Source organism: Montipora capricornis, chromosome 6 (assembly GCF_036669925.1).
Source record: "Montipora capricornis isolate CH-2021 chromosome 6, ASM3666992v2, whole genome shotgun sequence".
Taxonomy (NCBI): Eukaryota; Metazoa; Cnidaria; class Anthozoa; order Scleractinia; family Acroporidae; genus Montipora; species Montipora capricornis.
In genome coordinates, this window is record NC_090888.1 from 62,945,941 (window position 1) to 62,963,965 (window position 18,025).

An 18,025-nucleotide genomic window follows, 5' to 3' on the forward strand; every position below is an offset into this window, starting at 1 on the left:
TGATTCCAGACTGACATTATACTCTGAAGGAAATAATTATAACACAGACAATGCTTAAAATAAATACTTTCCCAACTCAAGCCTTTCACTCCCCACAGTGACCCATTCTCAGATTTTCATTTGAGTGAGTGCTATCAAGGATGAGCCTCAAAAAGTGTGTTAAAGTTGCAGTTGTAATACAACTCTCCTACATTAAAGACCCCAAATGTTGATCCAGTGGCCATTTGAACAAACAGCATACCCTACAGAAAACGTTTGCAAAGAACATTCACTTGGTTATGTTTTATTTTAAAAGGTTGACTTGTAACAAGTCCAGCCCAGCAAAAGGGTTCTCTGTCAACACTTTCAAGGCTTTCAATAAGATTTCAAGTTGCCTGGTTGATCAAATTAGTAAGTAAAGAACCACGTACTAAAGAAGTTGAAGCAGCGAGGGGGTCTATCTGAAAGTTGCCAAGATCATGTAATTGGGGACATCCCTGTCCTGTGGCCCTTGGTGACAGGCTTGAACTGTTTGGTAGGTGTAAATAGTAGTCACGTCACCAGAGAAAAAGAGCCGACGTATCTTCACGGAGTATCAAAATAACACATACACTTACCATAATCAGTCCGAGCCCAAAGTTACTGCTTTGATGTTTGGTGCCCAGCTCAATGTTGTGTAAAGCTGCATCTATCCTCTCAGTTGGAAAGCCTTCCCTGTCATCATGTGAAAAAATAGTGTTTTTCTTCTAAGAAGCCACAATAGACCGTTTTCACATGACGTCACAGAGGCCATGTTGGTGTTCCAAAACAAAGGAATGGCGGACTGGTTGGTGTAACAAACTAATCCTTTGGGAATTGAACTATTATTTTTATGCAAATACTTTCTTTTGTTTTAGTAATCCAATATGGCTGCTGGTCATGTGAGTAACAACGCTCTATAGTTTTGCTTTGTGTAGTTTAGCATGTAAGTAGGATCAAATACTTGGTTGGCGCACTGGATTTGTGTCTGGACACCTGAGATTGTTATATACAGTTGTACCTAGACTTTCACTCAACAAAACGAGCACTGTGATTGGTTGCTTCTTGGTCACGTGCCCCTGATCAAATTCAAATGTATCCCGACCTGGGGCCCGTTTCTCAAAAGTCCCGAAACTTTACGGGGCGTTTTCGGGTGTCACAATTCCCTTTGTATCTCAAGAACGGAGAGGATATAATTCGCCAAACTTCGCAGTTATTTTTCTTTTGTTGCCTTGAAAACATGTTAAAAGATCGGCTTTCTAACACAAGCGGTTGGCAATTTCACAAATGGCTTTTCGGGCCCGAAAAGTTTTCGGGACTTTCGAGAAACGGGCCCCTGGATACAGGTCCGCAGTTGCTGCCCACTCCGGATGTTTTGCTGCGATTGTTGAAGGAAAAGTCTAAATGTATATAACAAAACACTAAATGTCTGGTCCCTTGGGAAACTAGTTAGTTTTGCTTTCCCTCGACTCGTGAAACAGCAGGACTCTCGGGAAAACAAAACCGACCCTTAGCTGGTAAATAAGTTACTTACTTATTTTTTTCCCTCTCTCACATGACTTTTTTAATTGTTGACCCGATTTACAAACTGAACGTTTCAAAGAGAAATATTTTTCTTTGAATTCTATTTCCACGCTTATTGTATAAAAAATCTTGAAACACTTACTTCTGTATGTAAATGGATTGGGTGTCAAAAATGGAAATTTAAGGTCATTACACAAGCTCACGCAACCAGGGCTAGGACTCCGCCCGGGTTGGCGGAATCAATAGAAAAATTCCGCCCTCTCCCAGAGCCAATCAGATTGCAGGATTCGCAGAATTCCGCCCGCTCGCGCATTGAGAAAAATATAAAAAGAAACTATGAACTCAGATTAAGTCAGAAAACTAATAACAAGTTTCAGTTATAACTCAAACAAAACAACCTTAAAAACCTAATTGAAAACTTTCATGAAGCTTGACCACGTTTGATTCAAGGTCATTAAAGAGAAATCCAGACAGGGTTTGGTGCAGAATTATTTCATTATACCTGAATTTTCCTTTGCAAAGACTTGTTATTGTTGCCTATTGCATTCCCTTGATTTGTACTTTTCGTTATTTTCGTTGTGTCTCAGGTTTGCATAACTGTCCTCAAATTCTCCCAACTCCCCCTCGTGTTTAGATTAGGCTATGGAAACACGGAAAACGTCCTCTATTGCTTAAATAGAGTATTTCCCAATCCCATAATCCAACTGGTTGGGCCACCTTTGTCGCATGGGTGATGACAGACCTGCCAAACAACTGCTTTACTCTGAACCGGTAAATGGATCACGCCCAGTCAGCCGTCCTAAACTTCGCTTTAGAAAACTTGGAAAACAACCCTAAAATGTAGGAACGCGCTGGACGAGTGGCAGCAATCCGCGCTTGACAGAGGAAAGTGGAGAACTATTACGGAACGTGTCTGCAGATCATACTGCATCAAAAGGGTTGCGGCCTATCAAAGACAGAGGGAAGCCTTTAGAAGAAGAGAAGTGAACTCTGGAAGAGAACTGTAATATACCCGTTTTGCGGGTCTCAGCGTGTGTCACAATGCAATACGTTTTGGGGGTTCTTTACATAAAAGCAATACAAGTTGTTTACTCTTGGGACTGTATCATGCTTTGAGTGAAGTGGATAATCCATTGCTTTGATGCAAATAACCCCAAAATGAACTGCACGAAGGGATTTGCTAATTAATAATTTAAGATGGTGCCTACTAATCAACAATATTTGCAAAAAGCTTGAAAATTACAAAGCAATGTACATTGTACATGTATGGCGTTCTTTTCCAAATATTATTGAAGCTTAATTATGTCTGAAAAATGCATGGTTAACCCTAATTTTCTTTTTGGACATCAAGACCAATTGCAAAGGTCTGCTTTCTCCGCATAGTTTTGAACCGCCTGTATCCCTGTATTAATTAACAAGAACTGCCGATAGGAAATCCGAGTATCTCGAGATGCGCAGGACGTATGCGCAATAACAATAGTACTAGGCACAGTCCTTAATTGCTTGCAAGCTACTCAGCACTTACTCAATAACCTTATCAAATGTCTTATGGATTGTTTCCACAACCATTGGATAGTCTTCTTTCTTAAGGCCTTGAAGACCAACTGCAAAAGATGCATCTCTGGTGTTATTGTCATAACTGTAAGAAAAAAATGATGACAGAGAGATCATCCCAGAGAAAAAGTCTAAGCAAAAAAAAAAAACAAAAAAAAATCCAGGCTGAAACAGGATTTGAGCCTATAGAGGGGCCTCTACAATCTGAGCTATCAACTCATCTGGGAGCCAGTTAAGTGCACATATATTTTATATCCAGTACCATTGAAATAATCAGTAGAGAATACAGTATTTTAGGCAATGCCTTACATTTGAATTGCAATGGAGATGAAATTATTACTGTTTGAGAGATGATCAAAGCCTGGACTTTTCCGGACTTGTTTCACAGCTGCTCTGACATCATTGCAATGATCTCTATTATGTCGTCCAACAATAAATCTACACATGATATTTTGATACAATGTTATTCTCCAAAAAAAGTTACAGCTACAGCTACAGCTGGTGTTCCAGGTACATTGTAATATTTCTCCGCTCAGTATACTGGATCACCGCATTCATGCGTTAGGTTTTAGCAAGTTTATCTTCTCAGCTGTCTAGTCACCCAGCCAGTAGGGATCACCACTTATACCTGCCTTGATCATCGGTGATTCGCAGCATTAGGTTTTTCTGCCAGGTAGGTCAGGCTTATTGTGTTTTAAGTAGGGCTATCAGGGGTGCTTGGTGTGTTTGGGCATCTTACAGAGATCCATGGCATACATAACTGCTCATGGCAAAGTTGTACCTCTGATCCCCAAGGACTGGGATCGGAGGTTGGTTTGGTAGTTGGAGTTTGCATGGTTGCTATGGTTACTTTCAGTGCAATGCTGCCAGTTGCCCTTTAGGCCCTTCCACCTTTTAGGCACCAGCACCAAAGCTCATCTTGTCGATGAGTTTAAGTTGTTGTTACATGGAGGTTTAAGCAAATTCACCACCCAATGTAACTTGCAGAAAAAAATATCCTGAACCAAAACTACAATCTTGGGCTAAGTGGTTGAGAGGTTTTCCTTGGTAGTCATTTCTAAAAATTTTCCTCGGAAGGTCAGGTAATCTTATTATTACAGCTCCCTTTCCCCCCTCCCGCCAAAACAAAAACAAAAACAATGTTCAGACATGTTATTTGCACTTCCCCTGGACAACATCGCTTTGGGTGGGGCAGGCACAGAGAACACTGTTGGCATTATTATCTTTGGGTTAACTAAGGTCCAAGAAGGGGCAACAATTAAAGGGAGAAGTCATAACTCTTTCCTGCCTATGACTAAAACAGGAACAATGTCACATCTTACACTTTTCTTACCCCACTCCTGCACAGTAATCAGAACCAATGTTGGGTTCTATGAGAGACTGGTAAAATGGTGAGTTTGGACCACCGATGAGGAGAGATGATAGTATTACCATAGTGAGATTTTCAAATGCATCTGTGGTGTTGCTAAAGTGACAAGGTAAAAACACCATCAGCATGGTTATCACAGAGGAATAGTGTTGGGCTATTTGCATAATAATCATAGCAGATCTGAATAGTTCGAGCAAATCTAATGTAAGAAATAAATTGTACGTTATCATGCTTTACTGACTTAAAACACTTGTGGGAACATCCTCATAAAAAAGTAGAGATGGACCATTTGAAAAGTGATGATGGATGTGATCTTGTCAGTTTGCATGTAATATATATTTTCAGCATTATTTTGTTTGCACAGGAATTTGCTAGCAGTAGATATCCTCTGCTTGTTTATTTTTCAGAAAAAATAGCCGTTTGTCAGTCATTTACAAGGAACTGTTAAAGTTTAAAGCATGGGTTTTATCTGAGTTCAGGGCCGTATACGCAGGGCCATTTTCAATCATTGAATAATAACAGAAAACAAGTTGAATGTTATTATTGGTTTTATTAAGGGTTAAATTATAATATTTAAACATACATCTTATTTCAAAAATGTGAACAAGTTGGATGAGCCATTTTACAGTTAAGTTTACACTGTTTTGTAAGTTTTTTCAAGCATAATTATTTGCTGTATCATTAGTGTAATCACTTCAAATAAAACATCCAATCATATTATATACTTTTTTTATCAAAATGAAAATTCTCTAAACAGTTCCTTAATTGGTATGCTTATTTGGGTACATTAATAACGAGAATCTGTTTGTAAATAAATTAATGATACAAATCAGGGAATTTTAAGTGATCATATTTTCCCTCAAACTCAAGTCCAGAATGTTAAACACTGCCATTGTGGTGAGAAAAAAGATGCTGTTCATTCTTGGGGGTTAAAGAGTTACTGTAATCTGCGGAAAAGGCCTGAATTATCGGGTCACTGCCCCACCACTTTCGTTAAACATTTTGATGAAATTCCTTTCCCAAGGGCTTAAGGTGTACAAAACGACCGCAACAATGGAAAAACACGTTTTTAAAACTAATTTCATATCTGTTTTCTTTGGAAATCGCAGAAAAACTTCCCACAAAGAAACCTGTGGTGAAGTCTCCCCTTTTTCCGATAATGTCTCGACTAGCATAATCTTCATTCTCAAGTCTTCTCCGAGAGCTTTTCCACGATTATAGAGCCTTCCATATGCGCTCTTAAGATTTGAACTATTTACAAGCAAAAGTGGGTGGCGTGGCAGAGACACACGTAAATGCCTGCCCATTCCACAGATCGGTGGTTTTTGTTGTACAGGTACATGTAGTTCTTTCTTTTTTTTATTCATGATGTACAGTATGCAAAGGTTAAAAACCTTAAGAACACTGATCCCTATTAAACCCATAAAGATGTACAATTATAATAATCAATATTATTATAATTATTCTAGTACAGCTGTAGCTAATTTGAAGTGAGATACTTTTGGTGAACAGGCCTACTAACGTCAAAGCAGTCAATGTTCACAAGAATGAGATGAAAGAATACAATATTTGCATGACGACACCATGAAAAAAGGACTAAATGATCTGACCTTCCTGTTAGGTAATGGAGTCCCACTGCAGTTTGCTTGTTAGGGTTGGGTGCCATTGGATCAACAGGACAAGTCAAATGTTTTTCTTGCTGAAATTAGTTAGATACATGTAATGTAAAATGGAGTTAATGAAAATTGAAACAACAATTTCTTTTGGAGGAGCAGGCCTAGGATTGGCGCTGCAATGGTGACAGCATAACCTGCTTTTCACTAGCATTGCCTGGGTTCAACTCCCAGAATATAAAACTCTGTTTCTACAAGGTTTTTTTCCGGGTACTTCAGTCTTTCCTCCTCATCAAATAACAAAATTTGATCTGCTTTGAATTGTTTGTGGTCTCCACAATTATAATAATATTAGTAAAATGTAGTGCACTACTGCTTGCTGCTCAGCCTACCCTTGAGACTAACTGATTACTATCATTCATCCAACTCACAGGTTGAGTCCAGCAAGGTTCTGGAGGAATGTCAGTTGCCACACAAATCTTGTCAAAGTGACGTAAAACCTTGCTTTCAATTTGCTCTAAATGACTTTCAAGGGGCAGATCTCCATAAGTGTAAAATCTGGCAAAATGAAAACAAACCAGACTGTCCCATTAAAGCAAATTCATCATTTAAACTGGCAAGGTGAATGACAAATCTTACAGATTATAAACTTGTTGCTTACAGTTTACTTCAAATACAAAAAAAAAAAAAAAGAAATGTTAGTAATTTAAAACAAGGAATAAGTTACATGTATGATTATCTTGAAATAAAGTTCACTGCCAGGGGCTAGAATATTGTTACCAATTTCCTGGGTTTTTTTGGTTACCCTGGCTAAATTAATAAATTAAAGTCTTCTTAACTTTGATATTGGATTGAAAAGCATCTTGGGTGAATGTGTCTAGAGTCATAATAGGTAAAAACTCTATGTAGGTAGAGTATTACTTAGCTGGACAATTTAAGCACTGTCTCTAACTATCACAGACACTTGAAAAATTCAGGTAGCTCCAGCCCAATTGGAACCCATGACTTTTGCGATGCCGGTGCAATGCTCTACCAACTGAGCCATGAAACCACACAGTCGAAAGCAGGTCAATTTGTTGGGAAAGGAAGGAAAGGAAAGGAAAGTCCTGAACTTTATTTAAGTGTCTAGTCATTCTTAGACTAGCGCTGGAGCACTAACTGGGGACACTGTAAACTGAAATTAACAATTAACACAAATAAGTCAAAAAACTTGACTTTTTACTTGACTTGACTCATTTGTTCCTGTGAAAGGACTTGATGAATGAACTAAGTGCATGTTTTTCAAGACTGATGTACTGTATGTACAATTTATTGAACAAAGTCCAAATACTGTCTTCTGTTTCACTTGTCAATGATCTGATAACAAAAAATTAATCATTCACCAATTTCTTAATTTTGTACTAATTTTTATGAATTTGAGTTAAGAAGGAAAGAAATTCAAAAGACTATCACCCAAGAATAAACTTACCTGGAGTTACTTGGATGATAATGTGAAGAATGAAAATCCTTTAATTGCTGCCACTGGAAACAAAACCAGAAGCAAAAAAAATCAGTTATGTCTCAGTTCCATATGTTTTTCAAAATTGGAACATTAAGGGCCCACTGACGTATTTTTTGGGGTGCGTTGCTAAGAATGTAATGGTTAATAAGTAAATTTAGAGAATATAGCATTATTTTGGACAGATACCAAATTTTGTAAATCAATGACCCTAAATATGATGTCATCATACCACACCCATGGTCATGTGACCAATAAAACGAAAACTCTAAATTTGTCTCCGTGCTATGCAATTTGGGTATTTAATCAATGGTTTGATAATTTGTATTCGTTTTTGCATCCAGCCAAGCATGGTTTTCTTTTTATTTTGAAAAATGTCTTTTTAAAGACATAAACGATACTGAAATACCCATAACTTTTTCAAAAAAAAATGATTTTAAAAAATCAATGCTTAGCTATATTGTATTTGGGGATGAAACGTGCCATGCAAAAAAAAAAATTAATTCAATTTAAAACCGCCGGAAATTTAGCTTTTTTCTCAAACCTGAAGTCAGTACGTTTACGCATGCGCAGTTGATCTGAGAACGAGCGCGGGGAAGGGCGAGGAAAAACCTTCGATGGAAACAACAATTTGTGTGGTGACTTTTGCTTGTGAGTGGGTTTTATTGTCAGCTCATGATATGATGACGTTAGCAACCCGCGAAAAATCCGTCTGTGGGCCCTTAACGTTGTACATGAAGGACCATTGGCCTTTGTTGCATTCACACAATCAATAACACTGTCCTGTAGTGATCTCATAATTAGTATAGGTAATCACATGAGGCCAAGTACTATTAAGGATTAATTGCACGCAGGACATTATTTTTTTGACAAGAGTCTCTGAATTTTCCTTACTGTGAGGTCAGGAATACAGAGTGGATCTCCTCCACTATTATTACTGTATGTGTGGCTTGGTAGCAAATTCTTCTGTGCATGATGAACAAACAAGGACTCTGCAGTAGACTGAAATGCAATTGAAAAGTTTAGTACTCAATTCTTAACTCCAAATAATAAATTAAAGCCAAAACAACAACAACAACAACAACAATTATAGCAAGAGATCAAATGAATTCAAAATCTTGAAAACCATGCATGTGTCATGAAGATTGCACTCAATGAAGACCTACATACATACATACCGGTAGAAGGTTTAAAAGCACTTTATTGCATATAGTTTTAAATTACAGTGTTGCTATAATTTTTTTACCACAGTCTATATATCTTCATCAGAGTGCAGTCTGATGCCCAGGGCTATTATTATTGTTCCAGTGCTTTAGAATGGCTTCTAAGGATTTACCTGCATTTTGCCAGTTTCAGCCGGAGGTCATCTCACTATGACCTCCAGCTGGATTTGTCTGCCGTGTTCTCAAACTCAACTACTTCCAGGCTTTGTAAGTTAAGCCTGTCAGTCTTACTGATAATAGTCTATACAGCAGGAAGAATGGCCATGGGATAAATTACTAACATCTACCGGTACATGTACATGTACATGAACCCTTTTCAGGATTGTAAAAAGCTCCAGCAACTGGCGATATCTTAAACAGTTTGGACAGCTAAAATTCATTTAATGACAAAACGTTAGACGAGCAGAGGAAAAATCCATGCCCCATTGCCATCTACTTTCTTAAATTCTCCTTCTACAAATTCTTTTTGAAACCCCTGCCTTCTTATTTGCTGGGTGTGTGCTTATTATTTTACTTAAATCTGCTTATGAGCCAGTGGCCCAACATGCCGGAGCTTATCCCCGGTTTCCATAGCATGAAGCGACTAGGAGTATTTTTACTCCCCCTGGGATGGGATGCTACATTATTTTACTTGTATCATCATTATTGATATCATACATATACATACATGTACACCATACACTCCCCTAAAGAGACTGCTCCTTGTGGTTAGAGTGCTTGACTCCAGATCGAGTGGTCCGGGTTCGGGTCCTGGTCGGGGACATCGTGTTGTGTTCTTGGGCAAGACACGTTACTCTCACGGTGCCTCTCTCCACCGAGGTGTATAAATGGGTACCAATGAATTTAATGCTGGGGGTAACTCTGCGATGGACTGGCATCCCATCCAGGGGGGAGTAGAAATACTCCTAGTCGCTTCATGCTACAGAAACGATAAGCTCTACATGTAGGCTCGCAGCAGACTTTACCTAGTTACATTGTACCAAATGCACTGTTACCAGAAAATGGTGACAACTCTGAGTGCAAACACAATGCTAATGTTACATGTAGTATTATTTCTTACCATTGCACCTTTCATTTCATTGAATACCACCCCTTTGAAAATTATTGGAGACTTCGGATCAGACAGGTCCTCAGGTTCTAAACGCCAACCCTCTTGCCTGAAAATAATAACTTTATTATTTGATACCTGTACCAGCTGTACTTTATTTTAATTCCTTGATCACTGTACATGTAAGTAAACCCACTTTTAATCAAAGGTACCTTTACATTGTATTGTTGTCTTGCAAAATGACATAAAAACTCACCTAAAATCTTCTTCCCTGAGTTGTGGAAAGAATGCAGCATCCAGGTAAACGGCCAGTAAATTTTCAAAATCTTTGGCGTTTTGTGTTGCAAAAGGATACATGGTAAAATCACTGGCTGGACAAGGACAGCAAAACAAAGGTACAAAATTAAAACAATTTTGTTTGATGAGTGTCCAGGGCATAAGCTGCACCCTTCTACGTCAAATTTGTGGGCTGGAAATTCAAACTGAACAAAGCAGTGAGCACTATTAACTGCACCTGTAAATGCATTCATGAAAGTTGAAAGAGATCGATTCAGCATCTTGAAGAAAGGATCGTGTACTGGGTATCTTTGAGAACCACACAGAACAGTGTGTTCTAAGATGTGAGAAACTCCTGTACTGTCCATAGGAGTTGTGCGAAATCCAACACTGAAAACAATGAAATACAGTGAAATATAAAAAATGAAGAGCCTTTTAGAGAAAAGATCTTCCAATCTTGTATCTATTTCTTCGCCACACTTCCACCAAAATTAAATTTATGTTTCATCTCGGACAGCCACATTAATTTTGAGGGTTGCATTGTGACCTCTAAGTTATGTTTCCTCCTTAAAGTTTATGCTGTGCATAAATACATGTAGTCCTTTTGCTATAATGATGGCAAGCCAAAAACAATAAAAAAAATGCCTTACCTAAAGACATTATTGGAATCATCTCTGGATATGTGCAAATGCTGAGCACCAGTTTTGTCATGAGTCAGTTTTATAGATACCAAGAAAAGTTCAGGAACTGACAGAACCTGCAGTATAAACATACATGTAGCTTATGATGACTGTAAACATGACAGGGACAATAACAGTGTAGCAATAAAATGACTCTTTTCTTTTTTTTCACCATTTTTGATTATTTCTTTTTGCATAAAATTATTTTAATTAATGTGGCTAAATAAAATTTAGGCAAAGTTAGAGTCAAACAAAATGTGTGCTGGAACCTCTCATTGGGCATCTACACCATGCCCGCTAAAGTCGTCTGGCCGGGTAGAACTCGGATTGACCTCCTATGCTGCATTCGGAGAACAGACTACCCCATTCGCCTCAATAGGGAATTTCATTGAGACCTTCTGGAGTTGCTTTTCCATGGTCTGTGGCCTGAGGCTGAATTGTCAAGATGTCCTCTGATGCATCAGGTTTTCTGGGCTATGGAGATTATCTTAAGAGGTTCTGGTTCACAGGCTCTTGGGCCTCCTCTCAGCAGCAGGAGTCTGCTGTCTATAAGGAGCTCTTCCCAGTGATATCCTATTTTGCTCTGATAATGCTGCGGTTATCCACATATTAAATACCAGGACCTCCAAAGTGCCCACCCTTGTGCATTTGTTGTGCCACTTGCTCCTTTCCTCTGCCCATTATAGTTCCTCTTTCTCAGCATGTTATGTGCCTGGTGTCCCCAATCAGATAGCTGACATGGACAGGAGTTCTTTCCCTTGGCTCCGGATGCTCAGCCTTATTCCCACTCCTGCCCGATTTCCTCATGGATTTGACATCTCCACCTTAGCGCAGCAGTGGCCCTCTCCACCTGTCACTAGTACACCTCCACCCAGGGACAGTTCATTCCCTTTTGCCGTCAGCTTGACAAATTGCACCCCCAGGCTCTGTTTCTTTACAACCTTATTGGCCTCACATCCAGCATTCATATATTAAGGTCTATTTGTCCGGCATTCAAGTACTTCACATTGATCAGGGCTTTCTGGATCTGCTGGCTGATTGTATCCACCTCCAGTAGATGGTGCGAGCAATTTAACGCTGCCAGGGCTCTTCATCTTCCAGTGGATGCTGGTTATTTGGCAGTCCCTGGATTTGTGCCTCCCCGATCATTGTATGTTTTGGGCAGCCTGAACCCCTCGGGTAATTTGGATTTTTGCAGGCTTTCGAGTGTACAGTACCCAACATCTCTCCATTTGGGTGTCAAGGATGTTGCTGTGGCTCCACTTCAAGCCCCTCATGCATGTGCATAACAATTAAAGGCTCCAAAACAGACCCACTCAGGAAATTCATGTTGGCCTCAGTAGGCATCCCCTTTGTGCGGTTCAGTCTTTGATGATCTACCATGCTGTCTTGCTTTGGCATGAACAGCCTCTCTCATGGACGATTCTCACTGGATGGCTTTGGAAGATCATGACCTCTGCCAATATACCTGGAAATTTCTCAAGCCACAGCTTCTGCATTGGTGCCACTACTGTTGCAGCACACAAATAGCATGGCAGACGTTTTGATTCAAGCCTTGGGCTGCTGGTCAAGCAATGGATACCAGCTATACATTAGGATCCCAGCAGAGTCCTTAGCTGCGCTCTCATCTCACCTGGCGTAGATGACTTCCCTTGTCTCATTGATCCAGATTGACCAGAGTGCCCTGAGGAGAAACCTACTGAAGCACAGCAGAGAATCAATAATAACTTCAGCCCTTACGTGGAGCAGGGACAGACATCAGTTTTGGGCACGGCTCTTTGGTGGAGGGCTGGTGCCTGCTATGCTACCCTGCTCCGCTGCACTTCATCCTGTTTCCAAAGCTCCTGCGCTTTTGGGTCTCTGCTGGGGCTGTTTAGCGGGTTCAGCCACTGGCCTTTCAGTTACGTTTTCCTTCTTGGTTTGATTACTTGTTACCATGCAGGTACTTGGGTTTTGCATTACATTTGCAGTGAAATAGCAAATGTCAGGTTGAAATTTGTTTCATAAATTATTAATTAAATTAATAACAAAACAAGCAAAAATGTTTCATTTTAGCTGATTCCTTGTTTGTTAGCTACCGATAATGAGGAACTTCTCAAAAGAGATGAAAGTAAGAATAAGAGAATTTATGTGCTTTTATGACAATGCCGCAATCTGTTGTTTTCCCATTTTCTGTTTCACAATGATAAATCTCTCAGTTAATCAATACATGTAGGCTACAAGTACTTTCGAACAGTGCAACAACAAAAGAACTGAGTTGAGGTTCAGGGGAATAATTTTAGCATTTTGTTTTGTACGAAACGAAGGGAACCGCAAATTATTCCCCTGAATCTTGCCTCTGTTCTGTTGTTGCAGCACAAATCAATAATAATTAACTAGCCAATTGGGAAGGGTCTCAACATACATGTACACTGATGCATGGATATGCTATTGCTAGTCCAGAAACACCACACAAAGATTGTTATTCATAACAATTTGCAGAACAGCATAAACAAATTTTTTTAATCAGCTGGATTTCAAGTTTAGAGTAAACTTTTGAGTAGCTGAGGGCTACAAGTGGACCAATAATTTATTATTCATCCCTGAAGGGGGTCCCACTGACAAGTTAAATTGCCTACATGTAGCTGGCATTAGACATCTAGTGAAATACATTGTATCAACTAAAAGTCTCACCCTTGGTAGAACCCCTACCCTATGATCCTACTTTAAGTACATCACTTGTAAGATTCTAGTAAGATCCTGATAGGTTCTTGCTCAAGATCCTAGACCAGGATCCCATTGTGATCCAGCACAGTCAAAATGGTATTGAGCAGTAGGCAAGATGGGTTGAGTAGTAGGCATTTGGCCCTTGCCCGGTAGGGACGGTGGCCCACAACTGTCACTGCAAAATAAAATTCAGAACAACAAACTGAAATTACTTCCGGCAAACTACAAACATTCATGACAAAAACAAAAACAGTCGACACTATTCAGAATTCCTCACAGCAAAAACAAATCGCTCGCGGCAAAAGCCAAAGCAGTGGTCAGCGGTTTTTGGTCAACGGTCGTCCAAGTATGTGGTTTAACACGACACTATCTACACGACCTGCTGGACAACCACACCACAACTAGAGCAGAAATTGTCGCTTTCCTTGAGGCTAAATCCGCATTTTGAGCAAAACATGATGACTACGTTTCCGAAGAAAGCATGAAAACGTCCAGTTCGTGTAGATCGTGTCGTGTTACACCACGTACTTGGGCGACCGCTGACCAAAAACCGCTGACCACCGTTTTCGCTTTTGCCGTGAGCAATTTGCTGTTGCCGTGAGCGATTTGTTTTTGCCGTGAGCAATTTCCTCTTGTTATGACGAATTCTGGATAGTGTGGACTGTTTTTGTTTTTGCCGTGAATCTTTGTAGTTTGCCGGAAGTAATTTCAATTTGTTGTTCTGAATTTTATTTTCTTGCTCTGAATTTTATTTTGCCATGACAGTTGTGGGCCCCCGTGGGTAGGGGGTGCAGAGGCCATACTCCCCTAAAATATTTTGCAGAAAATGCGCAACTTAAATTAGGGGTAAACTCAGCCCCTCTTTTTCAGCTTACTAATTGCACTTCTCGAGAGCTTTTTTCCACCAGTAGCTTTATTATTGGGGAAAACCTTATGAAATCAACAATTTGAATCAAACTCTTCAAATCCTTAGAAATGCACTGTATTAAAATGCAAAACAAGTATTAAGAGGAGAAGCAGAGAACATGTTTAGACACCATCTTGCTTGTAACTGCAAGAGCTTTGACTGCTGACCGTTCATGTGGCTCATTTTTCCATGTCATGTTCAAGGCTTTCCTAGGCCCAGTAACCCCGCCGCTCAACATTCGTGTAAACAATTTTCACGAATTTTCGGCTCGATTCACCAAAAGAAACAATGAATCAGATTATATATTTTGGTTACAATTAATTTTCAGGTCAAGAAGAGACCTCACATTAATTTGCTGTCGATGAACTTAAGTCGGCAGCAGATATTACTTTCATTGTTGGCAGCATTTTGATGGATCTTCAAAATGTCTTTTGAAATCCATCTTATATTACCTGACATAATTATATGACAAGATCATCCCCTCAAGTACATATCAGAATCCTATAGGTTATCAAGAACAAGATCTTGACAAGAACCTACATGTACCATATCCTAGCTATAGGATCTTGACAAGATTTTGTGAAGATCCTATTAATTGAGATCCACTAGGACCTTGACAAGATAATTATTGTAAGGATTCTTCTACATGTAATTCCTGATGGGATCAAGAACAACACTTGCAGATAATTTTTTTTTCATATCCTCTGTCTATTTTGAGAAACCGTTACTTGGGGAATAAAAGGGTGTAACTGAAGGGAGGGGTATGACAGTGAAAGCAGGGGATTCAATGGTTCTTAATTCCTGGATGTTATTTTTCCCCAGCATTATTTTGGCCTAGTGGTTTGTCCTTTTGGGAAAGTGATTCATTGTGCTCACTTGCCCACTGGCTAGACTGAATACTGTAAGTGTTGAACACTATTCCTGTTTTAATGAAAAGCTTTAGCAGTATCCTACAGCATTCATAGTCAGGATACTGGTTTTGATCCCAATGTCAACTAATAAATATTGCTGAACAACCGCAGCAAAGGAAAGAGCATTCAGAATTACAGCCAAAACATTGCTGGTGAAATTACATGTAGACTTAAGTTCTGTACCTTATTTACTGTGTAGCCATGAATTCTGTCTCCTGGCTTAAAATTACCTATTTGAACAAAACAGAATATCAGAATTCTACTTCTATCAAAAACGAAATTTTACTGAAAACTATTAAGGCAACCAATTTTGAGAGATTGTTTAAATGATCACAGTAGACAATAAACAGACAGATGGATCTATAGACAGACAGACCCAGAAATGGGTTTATCGGCTGGGTTGTCAATGGTACATTGTAAATTAACCACCGTAGAGAATTTGAAAGCAGATGTTTCAAGCATTAGTCGTTGTAAAATTGCTCTGACAAAAGGCTAACGCTTGAAACAACAGTATTCAAATTTCTCTATGGTGGTAAATGTACCATGATATCAACAAGGTTGATAAACCGATTTCTGTATTTCATATCCCCACCAACACAGTATCGCAGTTTCTTTAGAAACAAAAGGTTCTCCTTTCTAAAGACAGAGAGCAGATAAAGTAAAGTGAAGTGCATTTATTTTAGTCACTCCTCCTGGAACTCTTCTGGAATAATTAAAATTTTTAAATTACCCTGGGAGGAATTTAGTCATTGCTTTTCACCCCTCAATAAACAACTTAACATGACCTTATCCCTATCAATAGGTTTATACCAAAATTTATAATCAAGTCAATGAGAATACTCACTTGCAGCTTCCAAACAGCTCAGCTTCTTAACCTCCTTGACCAAAGAAAGACCACGTGTAGGAACAGCCCTGCAAAATCCAAAAAGAGCATAACATATATGTATCTAGCTGCAAATAAATTGACTGTATAAGAATGTTGAGAAGCTTTATAATTATAATATGTAAGTGTGAATCTTTGAGAATTTTGGTTACCAAGGGAGCTTAAACATGTAAAGTTTTTAAGCCATGGATGGACACTGGAACTGAACATTTCACAGGCCAGGACATACAGTGGTCTCTCCCTATAACTATTGCCTCCGAGTAATAGTCAAAAGATACCGAGCAGTATAAATGTTACATTTGCCACAAGTCGACTGTGAACGAAAGCGTGCAAGCAAAAGTGAGGGATGAAGTGCCGAGATGAGCCACGATCATATACTAGAGGAAACGGGCTTTGAGAAAGTCAGACTATAAATGTGGTAAAAAGGAAAGGAAAGAACTTTACATAAAGTGTCTAATCTTCTAGTGCCGTAGAGCACTAATTGGGGACACTGTAAATTAAAATTAACAAGTTAACGTAAATCAAATCAAATTTTGGTTTTTGAGGAGAGGGGAAAACCGGAGTACCTGGAGAAAAACCTCTCGGTGCAGAGTGGAGAACCAATAAACTCAACCCACATACGACGCCGAGTCTGGGAATCGAACCCAGGCCGCATTGGTGGGAAACAAGTGCTCCCACCACTGCGCCATCCTTGCACCCCAGTCGGTACTGTCAAGACAAGAGTTAAAAAGGATAGCAGCTACATGTAATTTTCGGTTGCTGTCTGTGCCTCGAAAACCTTGCATGTTTATTTCCAATTGAACATGTGCATGCACATGAACATGTACAGCTTGCTGTTAATTGCTGAATCACCAAGGGCATTATTTTCTGTCTGACACTTGTAGACTGCAGACTGCAGACTACAGACTAACCCTACAGTAACTCACTGTTATTGAAAGCTAACCATTTTAAAAATGGGTGCTTAGACTTGAACACTGTTTATCACCACTATTTGTAGGCAGTCTGCAGTCTGCAGTTGTCGTACACCTCATTTTTCTTACCAGCTCCAAAAAAGGTGGTTAAATACTAGTCAAGATGAGATGCTAAACATAACAGCAAATCACACAATAATGGACTGTTTAGCAGGAGCTTTACATTGCACAGTGCACTGAGTGCAAAGAGCTGTTCTTTTTTTGATAGAGAGGTAGCCAATGGCATGCATGAGTGTCACAGGGCCTATCAGTTAATTGAGGAATCTGCAGAGAGACTAGAGAGACGCATTCCGAACAAAAACATTTAGGTAAACATTAAGTAGATCTATCAATCGCATTTACGAATACAGTATTATTCCATGCTTGTACATGAATTTGCAAGATCAACAATTTTTTATTTATCATAGAGTTTCGGTTTCTTCTGCTGGTACGCACCGAAACAGAGATTACGCAAAACAAAAGAAACAAAAGATAGAAACAACTCCAAATAAAGACTAATCCCAAGTGACCAAAAAACACAATGCTTTCAGGTCCCTGCAAGAAGATCCAGATCAGAGTTTCGTTAAGTTACCTTATTTTACAAATTAACCTTACCTAAATTTATGTAAACTTAATTATAAAAAAGTGTACCTTCTACAGTGTCTCGACAATAAATGATTCCATTGCAATGAAAGGAGAGAGCGCTTTGCTCTCCACATTATCTCTTGCAAAGTCTCTAGATCTGAGTGCAGACTAGTACTAAGAGGACTAAGAGTATTCCCGACATTTCAACCACATACCAATATGGCGGAAAGCGACTATGTATCCAGGCCTGAACAAAATAATACTTCTCTGGAGTGGGGACAGCCGCAACTTTTCCCTGAGT

At 39.3% G+C, this 18,025-nt stretch overlaps 1 protein-coding gene across 1 annotated transcript in view; it reads right to left on the reverse strand.

The window, feature by feature from the left end:
• Positions 1-17,966, reverse strand: part of LOC138052823 (presequence protease, mitochondrial-like) — a 39,216-nt gene extending 21,250 nt beyond the window's left edge. The window contains exons 1-15 of the mRNA XM_068899409.1: positions 17,791-17,966; positions 16,151-16,218; positions 15,490-15,536; positions 10,753-10,859; positions 10,341-10,492; positions 10,083-10,197; positions 9,839-9,935; positions 8,450-8,557; positions 7,526-7,578; positions 6,489-6,615; positions 6,055-6,143; positions 4,409-4,540; positions 3,047-3,160; positions 597-693; positions 1-23 (exon numbers count right to left, since the gene is read on the reverse strand). The exon at positions 1-23 is cut by the window's left edge and continues 55 nt beyond it. Coding sequence (XP_068755510.1) covers positions 1-23; positions 597-693; positions 3,047-3,160; positions 4,409-4,540; positions 6,055-6,143; positions 6,489-6,615; positions 7,526-7,578; positions 8,450-8,557; positions 9,839-9,935; positions 10,083-10,197; positions 10,341-10,492; positions 10,753-10,859; positions 15,490-15,536; positions 16,151-16,218; positions 17,791-17,858 — 1,397 coding nt within the window. The 5' untranslated portion in view covers positions 17,859-17,966. The remainder of the gene's footprint in view (positions 24-596; positions 694-3,046; positions 3,161-4,408; positions 4,541-6,054; positions 6,144-6,488; positions 6,616-7,525; positions 7,579-8,449; positions 8,558-9,838; positions 9,936-10,082; positions 10,198-10,340; positions 10,493-10,752; positions 10,860-15,489; positions 15,537-16,150; positions 16,219-17,790) is intronic.
• Between the last annotated feature and the right edge of the window lie 59 nt (positions 17,967-18,025).